The sequence below is a fragment of the Vigna umbellata genome, chromosome 2 (assembly GCF_029865625.1).
Source record: "Vigna umbellata cultivar VRB3 chromosome 2, Vumbellata_1.0, whole genome shotgun sequence".
In the NCBI taxonomy this organism is placed as follows: domain Eukaryota; kingdom Viridiplantae; phylum Streptophyta; class Magnoliopsida; order Fabales; family Fabaceae; genus Vigna; species Vigna umbellata.
This window is the reverse complement of record NC_142166.1, coordinates 9,588,423-9,604,275: the sequence shown is the minus strand read 5'-3', so window position 1 is coordinate 9,604,275 and position 15,853 is coordinate 9,588,423. Positions and strand designations below refer to the sequence as shown.

The 15,853-nt window shown below is 29.1% G+C and overlaps 1 protein-coding gene across 1 annotated transcript; it reads right to left on the bottom strand.

Annotated features, from left to right (window-relative positions):
* Positions 1-2,386: 2,386 nt before the first annotated feature.
* EXO70E2 (exocyst subunit exo70 family protein E2) lies at positions 2,387-5,460 on the bottom strand. Its single transcript, XM_088106039.1, has 2 exons — positions 4,819-5,460; positions 2,387-4,665 (listed from the first exon to the last, which is right to left on the bottom strand). The coding sequence occupies exon 2, from the start codon at positions 4,453-4,455 to the stop codon at positions 2,542-2,544; it is 1,914 nt and encodes a 637-aa protein (XP_087962165.1). The 5' UTR covers positions 4,456-4,665; positions 4,819-5,460; the 3' UTR covers positions 2,387-2,541.
* Between the last annotated feature and the right edge of the window lie 10,393 nt (positions 5,461-15,853).

The window sequence follows — 15,853 nt, the reverse complement described above, 5'->3', positions numbered from 1 at the left end:
CATGGGAACTTTCCATTATTATGTTTGAATTTCCAATTCCAAGCTACAATTTTTTTTAATTAAATTATACTTCCTTTATTAAAAAAAAAAGGTGTAAAAGAAAATTATACTCCTCTTCAAAGTAGTAGAGTCTTTTTTCAAAGGCTTTTTTCACTAGATAAAGTGTCATTTATACTTAGAATAAATGTCATCTCATTTAAGGTTCAATCTTAAGTTATGTTATTTAATATTATTATTCATAATATTGTATATTATTTCAGTATTTATGATGAAAATGTTTGTTTATAAAAGTAAAAATAAGATATTGGACCAAGTATAATAAAAATGTACATTTAGAGCAAGCTAGGAGAAATTTTTTTCTCTACAATAAAGATAATCAATTTTCTCTAAACAATCCGTGAATTTACTATGTAAAGTGAAAGATAATATATTAACTTCAACAAGATAAGAATATTTCATTATTTTATTTAGAAAATCAATTGATGAAATGTCTTTTATGTTCTCATTGATACTAAAAGATATCCCTTAAGTAAATATCCAACTTCTTTCAATGAATTCTCTCCTAAGAAAAATTAAAAATGCAACTCAACCTCTCATTTTTTTTTCTTTAATAAATTTCATTATAATTGATAAATACTTAAATTTCTAAATATTGATAAAAATATAAGTTTTTTCTTATTGTTTATAGAATATTGTTGTTAAGAAAACCTATTTTTCTATCTTTATATATCTCATCTCGAGAGATTAATTTATAGTAGTTCCACTATAAAAATATGTTGCTTTCAGAAAACGAATTTGCTACAAAAGTTTAGTATGTAAAAACATAATTTTTTTTATATAATTACTTTTACAATATTTATTTAAAAATTATATTTACAAAATTTAAATTCAAAAATTACGCTTATGATACATGCAATACTTTATTTTGCAACTTTCACATGTTATTTTATTTCAATGCTTGATGACTGGTATAAATAAATAGCATATATGAATAAAATAATACTTCCAAAAAGGTGTAATTTCAAGTGCATACACTAAGGTTCTAAAATACATTGTAGATTTGTATTTTATGTTTTAAACTTTTATTTTTAACTAGTTTATAAATTAATTTTAAGTTATAGAAAATTTCATTTTCTTATTTCTTTTGATAAAAGTTTTTAGGGAAAAAATATTTGAGCATTTTATTAATTTTATATATTAAAACAATATTTTAATTAATGGAAAGCAATAAGTGATTTTATTATTTCAATACTAATTTATATAAATCTCAAAACTTCACACTTTTAATATGTACGAAAAAATTAAATGAAAAATATTTAATTAAAAATATTCAAATTTATGATAAATTTAAAATTCAATTAAGCTCTTGTATTTTTTTTCTTTATTTATATGTTTTTTCTTCTAAACATTTTTTATTTTATAGAGTCTGAAACTAAGGAAAAACAAAAAAGAAAAAAAAAGTATAATTGTAACGAATGAAAACTAAAATGCTAAATTTGTCAGATTATAAAATTAAATCATATCTATAGGTACATAAAATATATTGATGTTAACCGTAAAAAATAGGTGAATAGATATTGTGGAGACGAGTTTTGTACAAAACTAAAAGCAAAAAGCTTTTATATTTTCAAATTCAATTTGTTAATGAAGCATTTATTGAAAGTAACATTAATTGAGACTTTTTGTTTTTAAAAGTAGGTAGGTTAGTCATGTAAAGAGCTTGAATAAAGATGCTCTAAAAGTGTATACTAGAAGAGATTAGGAATGTGATTAAGAAATAATTTGGCTTGGTAAAACTAATTAAGGACAAAGTATTTTTTTTTTTTTACTAGAATAGAAGATTTATGAGTTTGACCTTAACTTTAATGCGACCGACCAAGAGTGAGACACGTTATTATAGAAACAACCAAAATAAATTCTGTCTTCAACTATCTGGTTGGTGAGGTGAAAACAGAGAGAGGTGAGAATTTTTTTTTTATTTGATAAACAATTATATTCTTAAAGAATTGTTAAATATAAACATATAATAACATTAATTCTATTCTTGCATTACATTTAATTCTTTACAGCATATATAAGAATAAATAAACAATCTTATTTTTCTGTTTCTTTTCATTTATTTTTGGTATATTTATCAAATAACATATACACCCATTATTTAAAAACTATTAAAACATAATGAAACTACTTTCCGTAAGAAAATGGAAATATCGGTATATAAATATGAAATTGGAAAATTTGTAAACAAACACTGTTAGACTTGTTAGTCCTTTTTCTTTTGTAGCAAGTCAGAAAACACTTGTTTTTTACTTGTTTCTCTTGCCTTTTTCTACTTTTCATTATCATGAAGAAAATGTCTCCGTTTTTATCCGAATGACCAGCAACAGGTAAGAAATTAATTTATTTGATATCAACGGAGAACAAGCACAATGGCCTTACTTAGCTAAACTACGACCATGATGTCATTTTTTTTTTCATATGACAAGTAAAATATACAATGGTCTATGAAAAATGAAACTCAAAACAAGAAAGGAAGACCCTTCAATTTCTTTGATGAGTGTAGCGCAAAGATTTTGACGACCCTTGAAAAAGGTCCAAAATATAACTTTGTAGATCCTCAACAGTGTACTTGATATACTTATCTGCAATGTTTGATGAGTTTCTTCCAGTGTATGATCCGTATGCAAGAACCACTTTCAGAGAAACAGAAATTTGTAGATCCTCACGAAGTTGAGAGTCTTGGATACACCACCCCGACTGGGTCCTGTACACTTCACGAAAGGCATTGCAAAACTTTTTGCAGCTTTTCTCCAAAGTTCTGTGTGAAACACAATTTGGCAAATTATCATCCTTAAGCATAGAAAGTATTGGACCCCAAGTGACCCTCTCATAACACCTTGCATCGCGCTGATACTCAGCAGTGTGCTGCCGAAGCCAGCAGTCTCCAAAATAGTGGCTTAGATCAGAGCACTTCACCTTTTGCACCATGTAACGAATGTTGTTCATCATGAAAATATGTTGCAAAGCCACATCTTTGTATAGTTTGGACTTGTTGCTCAAGTTGGATTCTAGAGCTGTGGTGATTGACCGAAAGTAGAAGGCCACTGGACACAGTGAGAGAGCTGATGTTTCTTGTTCATAGACTGCAGGATCATTTGAATATTCTTCAACAAGAAGGAGATTAAGGGTATCACCATATTCACCTAGCGTCATGATGTAATTCATCACATACTTGGTAACATGGTGAACACCCCCTTGAGGAAAAGGAGTCTTTGAATGGTTAGTTGCAATAGCATTTCTGAATGCCAGAAATGTAGACTTAATAGTGTCACCAATGCTCGTTAGAAGCTTGTGAAACTCTCCTCTGACAAAAGCACCAACTTCTTCAAAGAACAATTTATCTACATCCACTGAAAGATGCTCCAAAACCTCATGCATATCAAGCAAACGAAATATTCTTTCTGGGCTGTGTGTTCCCATTGCCACGGCCTCTCCAAAATTCAAAAGGAGAAGCATAAAACTCTGAGAAATTTCAGAAAAGCAACACTGATAAAAGGATCCAAAGTCCCCAAGGATGTGTTTGCACAATCTTTTCTCACTGACAAGATACACCTGAACAATGATCTTCATGGCTCGTATCCATTTCTTCATCTCATGGTTCAAGCACTGCCACTCCAGTTTCAGCACATCCTCAATGCTTAATTTTCCCATCTTAAGAATAACAAAATACTCAGCCAAGGCATCCCTTCTGGATGAAATGAAGACCTGACAGAACTCCTGATGGTATTTTGAGTCAAACATGACATTTGCAATGCTCTTGAGATACTCAAGTACTGCTGGATTCATCAGATCAACAATGTTGGCCTCGGATTGGCTAGAACCGGTACTCCTGATGACCTCGTTAACTTGTTCATTCTCCACTGCACGAAATGATTCATCATATGCCATATCCATTTTAGAATCGAAAGACATGTATTCAGGCTCAAAGTACTGCTTATGTTCAACAAGAATGTGGTCTAATTCTCTCTCAAGCCTTGACATAGCATCCTGCAAAACTGCATATGCTCTCTCAAGAAGTTCCTTCTGCCTCCCATTATCATTCACCACAGAAAAGCTTTCCAAACTCTGAATCAGTGTTTGGATTTCACCAACAACTCTCAAATAGTTTGAAGACTGATTGGGACTAGAGTCCCATGTCATGGAAGGGTTTGCTACCCACCTCGTTACCTTGTCTTCAACACACTTGAGCCGGTTCTCTAATGGCTTGATACCCCTTCCTTTCCTCTCATTGACTATGGAAATTGCGGACAATTGGGACTCAACATCCAAGAGGGTTTTTCTCAAGTCACTGGACACATTCTTACTGGCTGCTAGTGCCTTTAAAATGTGTTGAGCAGCAGCAACCACGTGTTGATCTTGTTCACAAGTGGAGATAACAGGTTTATGTTCCTCCATAACAGAAAAACATGCAAGAGCACAGAGAAATCCAAACAAGAATGCAGTGGTTTTAATTTGTCACTGCGATGTGGACAAATGCAGCCGCAATTGCAATCACAACGCAGTCACAAACTCTAAAAACCTTGACCTTGAGGCCTAAATTGCGATTGCAGAGTTTAAAACCTTATTGCACTCTCTACAACTGAACATGACTACTTCATCTCCAAACTAAAATCATTGTGCAGTTTACACAAAAAGGTATGGGTTAAACAAAGAACTAATGGTTAGTGGTTGCAAAAGCTCAACTTATAGACAAGAAAAAGTAAAAGCAAGCTTTATAGTCCTCAAAGGAACAAGAATTGAAAGACAAGTAGTTTAAACCTTAATATCTTGGAACCCTGCATCTGGAAATTACGAAGAAGGCGTGAATGGATAATTTGAAACTTCACTTTCCAGTCTTCTCCTCTTAACTTCTCATTCCCCTCTCCATTATTAAGAAAGGCACCGCAACCACAATAAGCCCCAACAATTGGAAGTAAGAGAGCTGATAATCATATATAACCCACCAAAACAAAGCACAACCTCCAAACTGAAACTTGTATAAATAGAATGGCACAGAAAATGGTGAACTCAACCAATTGACCCTCACTCAAACACTAACCCTCCCAATTAATCACTGGTTACTGAACCCCCAAAAGAATTTCTCTTTTTTTTTCTTGGGAAAAGAGAAAGACAATGAAAATCACATACAGTTCCTTGATTTCAAATCATGATTCAGATAAAAGCAACTATAAACCAGAACAAAGGATAAACTTGGGACAAAGATACAACAAAGCAGAAAGCTTAGAAATTGAGGAAGTGGGGACGAATTTTGTGTAGCAAAGAGAAATTGGATGTTAATTAATTGATATTTGTGAAGAGAAATTGTTTCTTTGTGTGAAGAAAAAGAAAATTGTGGAGGAGCTTAGCTTTGCAAGAGAGTTTTTCTAACTACACAATTTCCTCAATCTATGGCTTTTGACTTTTGACGGGATTTAACGAAATTATAAATTGAAGAAATTCACCAGAAAGCGTGTTGAGTCACTGTGATCTTGTTAACAAGAGGTAAGTACACACTCCATTAGTTCCTTTTCTTGTTTTTTTTATACACTTCCTTTATTACTTACTAGCTTCTTACTAGGGTTTAATTTGTAACATACATTTAATTACAGAATCACATATATTTTTATTTTATATAAATTTTTTACAAAGTTAAATGAAAAGTTTGTGTTTAATTTTTTAATAGAATTCACTTATGTCATTTTTTTAAAATTGAGACGTGATAAATTGATTCAACTATTCATACTTAATAATTAATAAAAAATATTTTTCAAATCATTTTATAAGATCAAAATTTTAAAATGTTTGGAGTACCTATCAAGTAATTTGTGGAGAAACACCTATTGCAATCAGTGTTCAAAGATCTTGTTACTTATTGCAAAGATCTTGTTATTTATTGCAAGACTTAGTTGTTTCCTCAGTTTAGCAAGCTTAAGCGTCAACCTATGTGTGATGACAAAGGTGGAAGTGACCAAAGGGATCAGGGGTTTCAAATGATTGTATTTCCAATTATTTTTCTGATGAATACTGAGTGGTTCGGTTCCATGTTTGAATGATGCATAATTTTCAGAAGTTTTGGATCTTAGAATTTGATTAGTGAAATTAAACATGTGTTTGGATGAGTTTTGATAGCATGGTTATTTATTTCAAAATTTTCGAATGTTATATCATTTAAAACGAGAAACTAGAAACAAATTAATTAGAAATTTTTTACATTAATATGATAATTTCAAAAGGTTTAAATTTTATAAAAGAAATAATGTGAAAGTTTTATATTATTTTTATTTTTTTAAATTTATATATGTTTATCTTTATATTTCTTTTTGTCTAGTATTGAGTTGTGTTATTATTTATCCAACTTCCATAGAAAATAATGTGTCAAAAGTAATTTTTTCCATTTGATTGAGGTTAAATTTTCATCGGTTTGTCATCGTTTTTTTTTTCATAATTTGTTTATAGTTTTTTTTTTTAATTTCTTTCCTTTATTTCAAATTCTTTTTATCGGGTGTTGCTCCCTCCACCACACCAAATATTTATGTACTTTTCTACTATTCCAAAAATACTCTACACCTTCCCACTATTTTTTTATTCCAAAAATACCCTACACCTCTCTAGTGTCCTTAACAATCTTTCTCTTTCTATAACTTAGATTTAAACTTGTGATATATTGCAAAATATAAAATTCAGAGAAAACTTCAATATTAGTGCTTCTACCACTTTCATTTTATAAACTTAAAAGTTAGATGCAAATACAAAATAATAAACATAACAATACTAATACTAAATAATATATTATTATTATTATATCTTTATAGTGACGAAAGAACTAAGTAAATTTCAAATCTTTAACAGATAACTTTTCTTTTATATTTTAAGTATTTAATAATTTTTTTATATTATTTATCTAATAAATTAAATACTTTATTTAAGTTATTTGAGTCAAACATGTCGATAATGTTAAAAATTATAGATATTAAATGTAAAAAAAAACACACACATATATAAACATTTTTCTAGAAATTTAGAACAAAATTTTACCATTTATTAAGTAATTTGAAGAAAAAAATATTCAACAGTGAAAATAAGATTGAATCAAACTTATTTAAGAAAAAATGTAAATAAAATTTTGTAATATATCACAAGTTTAAATTTGAATCATGTGAATGCTCCGTTAATGTGCAGAAAGAAAGAAAAAGATGGTAGAATATAGTAAGGAGGTGTAGAGTATTTTTGAAATAAAAGAAAATAATGGGAAGGTGTAAACTATTTTTGAAATAAAAGAAAATAGTGAAGAGGTGCAGGAACACTTGGATTGGTGGAGGGAGCAACACTCCTTTTTATCTCGTTGTCTTTTTTACAAGTTTTTTTTATTTTTGATTTTTAAGTTTTTTTCTTATACAAGACAAGCCATCTCAATATTCTTGATTTTCTATCAATTTTAACATCATACCATATTTGTTTCCACCGACTTTTAACACATCCGCAAACCTAGAATAGTACGATTTATTAATATGAAAATCGATATAGTTAAATATGAATATATAATGCTTTTTAATTTTTCTTTTCCACATAAATAGGATTTAGGATCAATCTCCAAAAGTAGGAATTTGATTTTTTGATCTACACATGTTATGCATTGTGTAAAACGTTGCAAAAATATCTACACAAATGAAAAATTAACATAATTAAGAAAAATAAAATATATAAACCTTAGTGTAAGTATATACACTCCACTCACTTATCATTCTTGAGAGGCTATACACTCTCACTTGGATTGAACTTTATTTTTTAAGAATTTACAATCAATTTATTAAGAATTTTTACATTTAAAATGAAAGATATGACAAATTTAAGCTCAACTCAACGAAATCAAGAAAATAAAAATTTTAAAGACAAACTAAAAAATTACAAAATAAAAAAAAACTAAAGCAAATGAAATAAAAATATGATAAAACTGATAATCTGACCAAAAAAACACTTTAGAAAAAAGAGTAATCTAAATAATGTATTTAGATTTACCATTAAAAGTTATGAAATAAAATAAACAAGCTAAATAATTGAAAAAATAAACTTATAAGAAATAAATCAGAACAACTCAATGGAGTGACATTAATTTGAATATATATTAAAATATCAACTTAAAAATAAATCTTAGTCTCAAAGAAATATAGATTAAGCACAATATATATATATAATTTGTAAAATATGTATTTTAATTTTTCAATCCTTAAACTCAAATTTAAGAGAATTCTTAAAATATAGATGGTAACAGTTAACTCCCAATTTTGTAATCTCAAAAATTAAAACATTCAAGATCACAGTTAATAATTAATATCGCCTATGTATCATAATTAAGAATAAAAATATTCAAAATTCAAAAGGAACTAATAAACATGAGTCAAAATCAAGTAAAAGAAATGACTTAAGATAATAAGGGTAGAAAAACCTGACAAATTTTCAACTAGCCAAATTGATGAACCGAATGCCACCGGCAATTCCATCCAATTAGCGCAAGCTCCTGCTTCAAATATTGGCGCACATCACCAATTCCATCCCAACTTTTCAGTGAATATCACAGCTACTTCCCTGAATTATCACTGCTGAATTGAATCAAACACTACATACCACACTTAAATCCCAATTAACGTGATGCACTAATGCAATCACTTAATTCTACAGAATTAAAAATCCCCAGCTATTTCAATCAATTTCATTGTTTAAAACATCAGCACGGATCAATTGCTAGCTTATTGTGCTTCTTCACGCCTCTCGTGCTTGCAAAACCCAGCATATGAAATTGCACTGACTTACACCGTGAGTAGGTACATCGTTGAACTGAAAAAGTGGAGCAATAATTTGAATTAACAAAGCATTTGAAGCATGAAATCCTGAATTCAATTAGACCAAAATTTGAACATTAAAGCGCCAAACTGCCGGATAATGAATGAAGGCAATGTTTAAAATCAATAAACATAGAGAAAAATTGCTTGCGAACCATTTGGCAGATGTATTTGTAATTCGCGATTCAAGCGACGACAAGCAGAATTCAATTTCCAATCACTGCCAGTGTACTGAAACTGTACCGAAGCTGCTAGAGATTTCTCTACTGCACCGCTTGCACTCTGTTTTGATTGAGTGGATCAAAGTTGCTCGAATGAATTTCCGATCCGTGCTACTGTAGCTGTAAAATTCACTTATTGTTCAATTTTGACAGTGCACCGAATTCACCGCTTGCACATTCGATACAACATCAATTTCACCCTCCACTAAGAGCACCGGTTGATTGCACCGTTTTCATTGTAGAAGGCGCCGTATCGGAATGGAGATTACGCAGTATTTGATTCTGGCTTCCAGAAATGCCAAACCGAATAGCAGCACCTTCTTGTTTTGGATTGAATAACAGTATGGAGTGAACCAGCTGCCACAATAGACACGTGAATTGAACCTCGCAACTACCACTGAAATCCGATTCAGTTCTTCACCTCGAAGCAGTGCAATTGCAAAAATTGAAACCGCTGACACAATTCAAAAATCCGTTGTGTTGCTTCCGTTGATTCTGCGCTGAACGGTAATGTTCATTGAACTCGAATCTTTCTTCCTCACACGAATTAAAACGGACCATAAAGCTACACGAAATAACCAAATGTGTCCAACGCTTCATGTGAATGAGCTGAATTGAATAAAACCCGAATTCTATAATTCCACTTAATTTATATATAAAAAATTAATACCTATCTTGGTCCATGTCATTTTTGTTTAAAGTGTCAGAATTTTTTCAGCAAAGTGTTTTTTTTTTTAAATTGTGTTTAACGTGGTCATTTTCACTTCCAACCTCTAAATGATTAACGATATAAAGTTAAGGTCAACTATAAATGAATGACATGGTTCGTTTTATTTGACGTGACTGCCCATCTCATCATCTTCTATCTCCAACTTCAGGAATCTTATCTGTTATGGCATTGCGTTACCACTGCAAGACACATAAGTTCACCACGTGACCTCAAATTTACATTATCGTGAAAACCAATCCATTGTTAGACCATCTTTGTCGTACCAACTCTCACGCCTCTGTCAACCATGTTCATCATGACACTTGCAAACACAAGCAACACATCCCAAGAACAAAACTCAGTTTTTTTCACAGACCATCGCAAGACCAAAGCAACAACCGCAGCGCTCATCTCCAGCAAGCATATCTCCCGCCTTCATCTTCCTCGAAATCCCAAATTACATCCACAATGAATGCAAAACCACGAAATCTTTCAAATCGCGAAAAAAACTAAATTGAACAAACTTTACAAAAAAAATGGATCACTTAGAATGCTGAAAAAACTCGAAGACCACTTTAAATAAAAATGAAAAATATAGGGACCAAAATAGGTATTTAGCCTTTATATAAATGAAAATTTTGTAATAAATTTTACTTTTCAATATTTTACAAGAATTTAAGATTATTTTTATGAAATTTTGGAGATTTGGACAAAGATATGACATAAAAACCAATTTTAGTGATAATTCAATCTTTGTAATACGCATTATTCTAAATTAATTCAATTATAACAGTCACAATTAATGGATCACAGAGAAAATAATTGTTCTACCCGAGAAGGTGAAATCAAAGTGAAAAGATGGCTCTAATAGGCATGGAAGCAAAAATCATATATCTTGCTTACTATCTTGATATTTAGAATGTTGTGTCAAAAGCATTTTACGTTGCAAGTGATGAGATATATGAATTTATTCTTAATCAAACTACGTAACAAAATAATAAAACTTTAACTAAATATGATGGAAAGTTGGTTGAGAGTTTTAGGAAATTGGATTACTATGACATCGTAGTCATGAATGATCCTACTTATATGAAGTCATATCATAAATCAATTGAAATACTATGTTTATAGTTAGATTAGATAATGATTTTGAACAAATTTGTCGAAAAAATTGAGAAAGAAATAATACTTCAAGAATATTATGTTTTGATTTGAAGAGATACAACTCGACCAGCAACTAAAAAATATGATTTTTAATTTCATAACTATTATGACAAGAAAGCAAAAAAGTCAATTAAAATATTATGAAAATAGTAAATACAAGTGTACCCAGTGTAATAAGGTTGGACAATGATGTAATGAAATCATAGATACCTTAAGTGGTGAGATCAGAGTCGCATATCAAGGAAGACATTTACTTCCTACAACTATAGGTGATGTTGATTCCAACATTAAGTTCTTGAGCACATTTAATATTTTGAACAATACATGGATAATTGACTTGGTGTGTTTTGATAACGGTGACTTTTGATACTAGATAAATTAAAAATCTTAAGCCTTCCTCATAAAAAAGTATTTTTCATTTTCTCTATTTCAAAAAATTTGAATATTGATATTATCCTTGTTGTTTCTTCTCTAAAATATAATATATTGTTAATCTCTCTTAAATAACCAAAGTTATCCTATGGGTTGTAATGTTCGAGTTATATTCTTATATTTTTAAAGACATTCAAACCAGGAGGATGATTGGTTGTGATATTAGACAATAAAAATTCTATTTATTAGATTTGACCGAAAAATATTTAAAGAAACTTGATTAAGTGTTAGCAACAGAAGGGTCTTATAAAGTAAGAAAAGGTGAAGATATTTGGCTATAACACAAGAGTATAGGACATGCCTCTTTTGGTTACATAAAAATGTTATTTCCAAATTTCTATTGTGATGTTTTGAGTTTGTAAAGAGTCCCATATCTCATCTTACTTTAATTTCCAATAATTATTTTCTTTTATGATCATTCACTCTTATGTATGGGTCCATCTAAGGTTAAAACATTTAAAACATTGGATGATTCAATGTAGTTTATAACGCTTATTTATGATTGTACTAAGATGACTTGGTTATGTTTCATGAAGTCTAAAAGCGAAATTGAAGACTTTTTTCATAAATTCTACAAAATGATTTAGTCTCAATACAAAATACAAGTTCATGTATTGCACACTAACAATGGAGGAGAATATATGAAATCATAACATTAACAATTTTTAGTGTCCAAATGAATATTTAAACACAAATCTAGTCTAAATATTATACAATAGAATGAGAAATTAGAAAGAATTGCCATCTATTGGAGGTAGACCGAGTTGCACTTATTGAAGCTCACATGCTAGTAATATATTGGATACAACTTTCACATACCATCAATTGAATACCGTTTAGGTCTCTTGAGTAGGAAACACCTTTTCAACCCTTTAAAATGTAGTAGTAAATACTAATATTAGCGCACAAAGTTTTTGGTTGATTGACTTATGTTCTCTTACACAAACATAAAAAAAAGTAAATTGTCTCTTAGAGTTTAAAGGTGTGTGTTCATTCGCTATATTAATCACTAAAAAGGTATATTAGTGTTTCAAACCACAAACCAAGCAAATGTTTATTATATATGTAGTTTTTCATGAGATCTTGATATATGTTCCCATGAGTCTGAAATTTAGCAAGATAATTATGATAAAATTCAAACTATTATTCCCCAAGAAATTGGTAATAAGTTTATATTAGATAAGTAACAAATTTATATAAGGAGATAATAAGAGTGTGCAACAATATGATGACCAACAATTACATAATGAGAAAGAATTTGAGCATTTTAAGATTGAAAGATTGCTTGTTGATTCTAACCATAAACCACACTAGTCAGATCATGTTACTAGAGGTATCCTTAAGCTTAGTTATGATCCTAACCTCACTAGTAAAACCAAATACTTTATGAGTAATTACATTTGTAACCAATGTCTAACTCAAATGTCACATTTATAAGTTAATTATCCCAAAAATATGAAACTTAATCCAATTTCATCCAAATTAGAAATAAACTTGATGTAAGTAGTGATTTGAAGGTGTTTGTACTTGTTAATAATACTTTTGGCTTAAAAAAGCATTTACCATCAAAGATGATGCAAAAGACCTGACACAACATAAAAAAATGGTAAAAAATGTGACAAACTTCTTTTACATCTAGTTAATTCTCCACACTGAAAGATAATTGATTAAACATTTTCAGAATTTGGTGCGAAGTCAAAAAGCTTGAGACTTAGAATGAGTATATGGTGATAGAGGATTATTGAAATTCAAAGAACATGAAAATCATAGCTTGGAATACAATTATAGAATAGTTTTATACAATTATAGAATAGTTTTATACAATTAAGAGTATTAGTAATTTCATTTTAATTTTAACAGTTTGTAACTGTCGTTGGACGAGCTCTACCCGCAAGACAAACCTCTAACCCTTTTGATAAAATTAGATTGGCCACTTCCAGGATCAAAATCCCATTTTAGCCACAATTTCTAATTTGGAATAATTTAGATTTTTGTTTTTTGGCTTATGTTTGTGTTTGTTTGTAGGCTATTATATAATTCATAGGAGAATTCTCTCCAAGAAAGGAAGGATGATGAGTATTGATCAGGTCCAAAGGAACAAGAACTCAAGAGAAGAAGCTCCCATTAGAAATCATTTACCTCATGGAAGGATAAGGAGAAATTTAAGAATGAGGGAGCTACTTATACATTTTAAGTACAAATTTGAGGGTTAATTCTCTTAAAAAAAGGAAGATATGACAGAGAAATATCCCTTTATCCAATACAAATGAGAAGAAGTATTCAAGTGGTATGAATTTGAGGATAACTTATCTTCAATGAGGTATGATAGATGACTATCTTCAAATACAATACACGAATAACTTGAGGAAGAGCTATTGGAATTCAAAGGACATAAAGAAAATATCTTGGAATACAATAATAAAATAGTTGTATGCAATTAAAATAATTTGTATTTTTTTAAATACAGCTAGTAATTGCCGTTGGGCGAGCTCAACAAATTGGGTAACGAGTTCAAGTCTCTTTTCGAATTTTCAAGTTTTTATTGTGGGTTGATATCTTTGGGTTTTCTTTTAGAGTTTCTTATGTTGTTTAATATTTGTTCCTATAAAAAGAGACACCAAAGACAAATGTAGTTACCTAGGATATGAAAATTGGGTTTCATTGAAGGATGATTCTCTTAGTTCTTGGATTAAAACTCTGATTTTTATCAAAAATGAAATTCTTTGTAGCAAATCTTTCTTGACTTATCAATTTGTTAGATTGTGGCGTCTCCAACTCTAGTTGTTATCAATATGATAAATTGTGTCATTTTCATCTCTATGTTATTCCATGTTCTTTTTCTCATATTTTTGTTTGTTTGTGACTCTTTAGAGATTAATGACAAATGAGTATTGCAACTAATTTGAAACTAATTAACTATCATCTCAGAAATATATCTTCTTGTTGTCCTCTTGCAAAATTTAAACTTTTTTTGTGCTACGAAATAATTTTGTTACTAACTCATAGTTAACAAATAAAACTTATGTTTAACGAGGAAATAATATCCAAGCTATCCTTTCTCTAATTTATTTCTCACAATTTTATAATAAAAAATTCAAAAAATTATACAAGTTTATAACTTTTTATTTGTTATATATTTTCATTAGCTAATTTTGTAAAATTATAAATGATATTTAAATAAAATGATATTATTTTATTTTTTATTTGAATTCTATCAAAAATACTAAAAGTATTTTCATTAATTTTATATTAAAAATTAAATTAACATATTTATAGTTTCAATTATTTATTATTTTGACGTTGTAATTTTTTTTATATGTTAACTTATTTGAAATAAATTGACGAATAATTAATTTTTTGATATGTTAATTTATTAAATGTATTTTATAAGGTACAAATAAGAGTAACATTTTGATAAATTTAGCTAATGCAGTTAGCTACAATTTTGCTAGGTATTAACTAGAGCTCAGTTGATACAATTTGTTAAGAATCAATTAGGGGATAAATTATGATAATTTTAGTTAGGGAGTAGCTAAAGATAAATTCGTATAATTTACTATGAGTTAAATAAGAATTAGCTAGACAATATTTTGCTACATATTTGGTAGGATTGAGAAATTTTGCTACAAAATTTTCTAAGAAATGAAAATTGGACATTAAATGTACATAATAAAAGTTTCTTAGCTTGTTTTTGTTTCTAAAATAAACGCATATGCTGAGGTTAATGCTTCTGGGACTAACTCATTAGTTTAATAAAGATGTAATTGCATTTCGTGGGTATGACATGACAAGTTTTGGAAAGATAAAATAGCACAAAAATAGAGTACAAGATAATAATTGAAGCTAAAATGATGCACTTTACTTATTCTGAAAACAAAAATCTATGTTATCTACAACTGTTATCTGATGCTTACCATAGGAAAATTAATTAAAACTGTTAATTTTAAAAAAACTAAAATATATTGAATACATAATTTTTTAAAAAGTAATTACATCATCCTAATTTTATATTATAAATTAAAATATGTAAAATCAAAGTTAATTCAACATAAATAAATATTTTATTCTAATAAATAATTAATTATAAATATTTTATATAACTTTGTTTATTTAAGGAGAAAATAAATAGTAAAAAAAATAATTTTAATAAATTTTTGGACATTAATTAAATGTAATCATTTTACCATTAACACCAAAGATTAGGATGATAATAAAAACCAAGTACGACTGACAAAGCTCGTAAAAAAAAGACGAATCAAGACAACATTTTTAATTAGGAAACTTAAACCAATTTGATAAACTTAAACCAATTTGATCGCTATCATGGTGAGCCCGTGGATCAATTGGGCCAGCCCAACTTCCTTAAAAAAATTGAATGCACACCACGACATTTCATATTAATACAATTTGACAGTCCAATCAAAATCTATAACTCGACCATAATCTGATAC